The 6,522-nt window shown below is 44.9% G+C and overlaps 1 protein-coding gene across 1 annotated transcript; it reads right to left on the bottom strand.

The window, feature by feature from the left end:
• Window positions 1-749: 749 nt before the first annotated feature.
• TUBAL3 (tubulin, alpha-like 3) lies at window positions 750-4,944 on the bottom strand. Its single transcript, XM_010836614.1, has 3 exons — window positions 4,662-4,944; window positions 3,807-3,955; window positions 750-1,902 (listed from the first exon to the last, which is right to left on the bottom strand). Exons 1-3 carry the CDS (start codon window positions 4,942-4,944, stop codon window positions 958-960), a joined length of 1,377 nt encoding a protein of 458 aa, XP_010834916.1. The 3' UTR covers window positions 750-957.
• Window positions 4,945-6,522: the final 1,578 nt, after the last annotated feature.

Below are 6,522 nucleotides of genomic sequence, written 5' to 3'. Positions count from 1 at the left end.
CACTCTCCTCTTTCATTTTCATCAAGAGGCTCTTTAGTTCTTCTTCACTTTCTGCCATAAGGGTGGTGTCATCTGCGTATCTGAGGATATTGATATTTCTCCAGGAAATCTTGATTCCAGCTTGTGCTTCATGCAGGCCAGCATTTTGCATGAGGTATGCTGCATATAAGTTAAATAAGCAGGGTGACAATACACAGCCTTGATGTAATCCTTTCCCAATTTGGAACCAGCCTAATAAAAGTTCAAATTACTACGTAAGATATTTACATGAAAAAATATATTTTATCAGTGAGTATTTTCAATATAGTGAGGAACTTCACAGTGTACCTTCACTCTCCCGGTATTCTGGGTGAAAGTAAGTGAATTCCAAAGAGGCTATATGCAATAGGTGACACCTGAACTGGGTCCGAAGTTGGAATTATACCCCACAGTCATAGAAGGAAAGAAAAGAGAAAGTAGTGAGAAGAAAGAATGAGAGAGGAGAGAGAGAAACAGAGAGAGAGAAGCAGTCAAGAGAGAGAAAAACGTGGGCAGGGGCAAGCTGTCTAGCTTGATTGGAGTGCATGAGAACACGGTGAAAAGTATGTGTTTATACACATCATTTCTACCAAACTGCAGTCATTCTCCTCTGTGGCAACAACAGTGTGAGCTGAAAACAGGCAAAGTGGTACATTGTTGGTATTTTATTTGTTTAATTATTTATTTTCCACGACATGTGGGATCTTCCCAGATCTGGAATCAAACCCATGTCCCCTGCATTGGCTGGCGGATTCTTAACCACTGGACTACCAGGGAAGTCTGGCCTTACTGTTAATGTTGACCCCCATTTGACTGAACATGGAACTTGAGGTCTTTCTTGACTTAGTTTCCTTTTTCTTCTCATCGAGGGAACTCTAGCCTTGAAACATAAAGCGTGACACTTCAACTCAGCGTTCATTGTCACCGGTCAGATCTGCATCAGAGACTTCTCCCCATTTCCTCGTAATCCTTCTCTAGGACCGCCAAGTCCTCCCTGGCCTCTGCAAACTCACCTTCCTCCATGCCCTCCCTGATATACCAGTGCAGAAACGCCCTCTTAGCGAACATGAGATCAAACTTGTGGCCCAGACGGGCCCAGGCCTCTGCAACCGCCGTGCTGTTGCTCAGCATACAGACTGCCCGCTGGACCTCGGCCAGGTCCCCTCCTGGCACCTCTCGGGGGGGTCGATCATTGATGCCCACCTTGAATCCAGTCGGACACCAGTCTACAAACTGAATAGAGTTCCTCAACTTTGTTGCCGCAATCGCCGCGTTCACCTCCTTGGGGACCACATCCCCTCTGTAGAGCAGGCAACAGGCCACGTACTTCCCCAGGCGAGGGTCACACCTGACTAGCTGGTGGGAGGGCTCAAAGCATGCAGCTGTGATGTCTGACACAGAGGGCTCCTTGTGGTGGGTGCTGTCGGCAGACAGGATGGGGGCGAAGCTGGTCACTGGGAAGTGTATCCGCGGGTAAGGCACCAGGTTGGTCTGGAATTCGATCAGGTCCACATTCAGGATACCTTCAAACCGGAGGGAGGCAGTGATGGAAGATGCTGCCTGGCTGATCAGCCTGTTGATGCTGGCATAAGAGGGCCGTTCAAGGTCAAGTTTGCCATGACAGATGTTGTAGATGGCCTCGTTGTCCACCAGGAAGGTACAGTCCACGTGCTCTATGGTGGGGTGGGTGGTGAGGATGGAGTTGTAAGGCTCCACTACAGCGGTTGAGATCCTAGGGGCTGGGTAGACGGAGAAGTCCAATTTAGTCTTCCCACTGTATTCTACGGAGAGCTGCTCCAACAAGAGAGACGTAAATCCCGACCCAGTGCCTCCTCCAAAGCTTCGGAAGATGAGAAACCCCTGAAGCCCACTGCAGTGTTCCGCCTGGGGAAAGTATTCATAAATAAGAAATGAGAATTCAGCCAAATAAACCTAGAAGCAGTGGTAACTGTGGGACACAGCCAGTACCCAAAAACAGAAAGTTCTGGTTTACCATTGTTATCACCATCACAAACATGTTTACTTTGAAACATACTTGAGCGGTTACTTCCAGAGTGGGGGAAATCCTTTAGAGTTTTGCTATAAGCTGGGCATAAACATTCAACTGTCTTTTGCTACCCTCTATGAATGTACATGTATATGAGCTAAAGTATATGTATATGAGTATATAAATATATATGTGAGCTAAAATAAGGTGTTTATCAATAATGAAGAAAATGACAAGCAAAATATTGAAGCAATATAGTTCCCCACCACCACCCCTCAGTAGATGAAATATCTGTCATTTTTGTACCCAATCTACTGTGCTGATGTGAAAAAAGCACCATATTCCCTAATGATGATGCCAAACACCAAAATATTTACTAGACAGAGGATTCTCCAGACAGGATTTTAAAGAAGAATTCACTGTCAGTAAATAGAGGAACTGATCTCCAGGGAGGACGTGCCTCCTGTTAACTTTACAACTCATGGTCACTATTGGACAATGACAAGTTTTAGAGGGAAGTCTCTGGTAACCAGACAAGTCATGAGTCGGCAGAAGCAAGAGTAGACGGTGGCTAGTCGTTTAAAAGAAGGAAATCCTGCCGTTTGCGACAACGTGGATGGACCTCAGGGGCGATTAAGCAAAGTGAAATAAGTCAGACAGAGAAAGACAAATATTGAATCATCTCACTGACATGTGGAATCGAAAAAGGCCAAACTCATAGAAACAGAGAGTAGAATAGTAGTTGCTGGGGTGGGGTGGGGTGGGGGGGCATGAAGGAGAAAGGGGAGATGCTGGTGGTCAGAGGGCATAAACTTCCAGTTATAAGATTAATAAGTTCTGGGGGTTTAACGTACAGCATAGTGACTGTAGTTAACAGCACTGTATAGTACACTTGAACGCTACTAAGAGAAGAGATCTTTTTTTTTTTAAAGGTTTTTTTTAACGTGAACCATTTTAAAGTCTTTATTGAATTTGTTACAATATTACTTCCATTTTATGTTTTGGGCTTTTTTGCCTGAGAGGCATGTGAGATCTTAGCTCCCTGAGAAGGGATCAAACCCCATCCCCTGCATTGGAAGGTGAAGTCCAGTGGTTACACTAAACTGCGAGGGAAGCGAGAATAGATCTTAAATGCTGTCACCACACACAAAAAAGGTAATTATGTGAGGGATGGATGTCTTAAGTATCCTGATGGTGGTGATCATTTGATAATATATATGTATATTTGATAATAGGAATTAAATCATCTTGTTGTACACCTTAAATTTACACAGTGTTTCCCTGGTGGCTCGGATGGCAAAGAATCTGCCTGCAGTGTGGGAGACCTGGGTTCAATCCCTGGGTTGGGAAGATCCCCCAGAGAAGGGAATGGCAACTCACTCCAGTGTTCTTGCCTGGAGAATTCCATGGACAGAAGAGCCTGGTGGGCTACAGTCCATGGGGTTGCAAAGAGTCAGACACGACTGAGCAACTAACACACTCTACTCCATATGTCAATTATATCTCAATAAAGCAGGGGGGGATAAAATAAAACATTTCTTCATGCATGGGAAAAGGAAAAAGAAACAAAGGAGTTGACCTGGCCCGTGGGGTAAGTGTGAGGCTTCTCCCCTCTCTAGTAAGGAAGGTTGGGAGTGCCAGCATCAGGACCAACCCAGCTCTGAGCATGCTCATGTCTGGGAGGCTTCACGGTAGAAGCTGGGTGATGGAGGGGAGGGAGAAAGTGCTGGTGCTGGCTAGGTGGGCCCCCAGGGACCCCGGGCACTCTGAATGGCCCCGGAAGGAGAAGGGAGCCACTTGCCAGCTTGCGGATCCTCTCCAGCACCAAGTCGAGGATCTCCGGCCCCACAGAGTAGCGTCCTCGGGCGTAGTTGTTCGCAGCGTCTTCTTTTCCACTGACGAGCTGCTCAGAGTGGAAGAGTGAGCGGTAGCTGCCTGCACGCACCCCGTCTGCAGACAGGAAAAGAGGTCAGTGCAACCCACACCATCCCACCCCTAATTCGTGCACAGCCCCCTTTCTCTCCACCAATATCATAGAAAGAAATGAATTTAAACTGCCCAATTGGCTTTTTCAGTCTATGAAAAGGTGTAATTATTCCCACGTAAATGGAAAGCACCTTTTTCCATCATCCCACCCTTTATTAGTTTATTGGGGCTGCCCTAACAAATTACAACAATCTTGGTGGCTTAAAACGGGGGAGGTTGGGCTTCCCTGGTGGTGCAGTGGATAAGAATCCTCCTGCCAATGCAGGAGATACAGGTTCCATCCCTGGTCCAGGAGGATTGCACATGTCACAGAGCAACTGAGCCCACGCACCACAGCTAGAGAGTAGCCCCCACTCACCGCAACGAGAGAAAGCCTGAGCACAGCAACAAAGACCCAGCACAGCCAAAAATAAAATAAATTAATTTACAAACAAAACCAAGGGAGTCTTATGGTCTCATAGTTCAGGAGGCCAGAAGTTCAATGTCCAGGCATTGGTGGGGTTGGCTTCTTCTGGAGGTTCTGCTGGAGAAACTGCCCCCTGCCTCTCTTCCAGCTCCTGGTGACTGTGGACAGTTCTTGGAGTTCCCAGGCCCACAGCTACTCATGCCAGTCTCTGTACTTGTTTGTTTGGGTTGTGGACCCAGTTAAGCACACGGGAACGTACATTACCTACGACAGTAGGCTCCAGGTCCATGAAGAGTGCTCTGGGCACATACTTCCCAGCTCTGGTCTCACAAAAGAAGGAATCAAAAGATGCACGAGTGGGCTCTGTTTTAGCAGGTGCCAGCAGATCCTGACCACCATCAAGAACAACACCATCTGGCTGGATTCCGTGTTCCAGGCAATAGAGCTCCCAGCAAGCACCCCCAATCTGGACACCGGCTTGGCCAATGTGGATAGACAGGCACTCCCTCTGAAATGAGCCATAGTAAGAAGTTACAACTGTGTGCATCTTCCTAACGTGACAACATGAACTACATCACTCAGCATGTCTGCTCATGACTGACAGAAACCAGGCTAGCCTATGCCAGCAAGAGAACTTGATGATAAGGCTAATGAAAGCTGTGTCGTGGAAACCAAAAACCAGGGTACGGGTAAGCTTCAGGAATGATTGAACTGGACTTCCCTTGCTATCCAGAGGTTAAGACTCCACACTTCCATTGCAGGGGTCATGGGTTCTATCCCTGGTTAGAGAACTAAGATCCTATATGCTGTGTGATGCAGCCAAAAAAAGAAAAGGAACAAGGGAATCAAGGACTCTAGTTCAAGGAACATAAATTAAGCACCTATTGTATGATGAGCTAAGAAGGAGTTAAGACATACTATATATGAATAAAATCAAGCTTACTCACCCAGAAAAAAATTTGTTATTAGAAAGGAATAAAACCAAAATTGATGTACAGCCTGATACATATTAAAACCCACTGCAGTAAATTAAAGATGTTATCATTTCATATCTTGAGATTTCACTTTTCTTATGTGCTCTAAATAAGAAAGGATGTGCTAAGCTTAAAAGTAGAGCAAATTTCACCAAGGAAACAGGCTAGAGATTTAACAACCCCAAAATACAAAAACTCCATATCATAATAGGCAAAAATGTTGATGTATATAAAAAGGATTTATGTATAACCCTTCATATATAAGAGCTATGTATAAGGCAATTTTATATACATCGTTTTTAAAATACTTGAGATATCTATTAGAAAAATGGGCAAATGACATAAGCGAATGAATTACGAAAGAAAGAATCCAAAATGGAAAGATTTAGGCAGAGTGGCATTCATGGCACCATTATTTGCAAGGGTAAAAACCAAGAACCAACATAGTTAACCATTCACTTTTTGGTGGCATTTAAAGGAAAATAGTACAATGGTATGTTATGCAAACTTTTATATTTACCCCCCCAAAAAAACCTGTATGACATAGGAAATGCTTATGTTAAAATGTTGAATGAAAAGCATATGTTATGTAATTTATATAAAGTATGATGTCAGATACATTTAAAAATGAGCTTGCTGCTGCTGCTGCTAAGTCGCTTCAGTCATGTCCAACTCTGTGCGACCCTGTAGACGGCAGCCCACCAGGCTCCCCCGTCCCTGGGATTCTCCAGGCAAGAATACTGGAGTGGGTTGCCATTCCTCCTCCAATGCATGAAAGTGGAGAGTGAAAGTGAAGTCGCTCAGTCATGTCCAACTCTTAGCGACCCCATGGACTGCAGCCCACCAGGGTCCTCTGTCCATGGGATTTTCCAGGCAAGGGTACTGGAGTGGGGTGCCATTGTCTTCTCCGATTGCCTTCTTACTCAGCGTAAAAAAAGAATGAAATTATGCCATGTGGAACAACATGGATAGACCTGGAGATGATCATATGAACTGAAGTAAGTCAGAGAAAGACAAATATCATATGATATCACTTATATGTGAAATCTAAAATATGATAAAAATGAACTTATTTACAAAATGGAAACAGATCACAGACATACAAAACAAACCTACGGTTACCAAAGGGAAAGTGGGGAGGGATAAATTAG

Source organism: Bison bison, unplaced genomic scaffold, assembly GCF_000754665.1.
Source record: "Bison bison bison isolate TAMUID 2011002044 unplaced genomic scaffold, Bison_UMD1.0 scf7180017864063, whole genome shotgun sequence".
NCBI classification, from domain to species: Eukaryota; Metazoa; Chordata; class Mammalia; order Artiodactyla; family Bovidae; genus Bison; species Bison bison.
The sequence above is the reverse complement of the archived record's forward strand: the minus strand, read 5'-3'. Positions and strand labels throughout refer to the sequence as shown.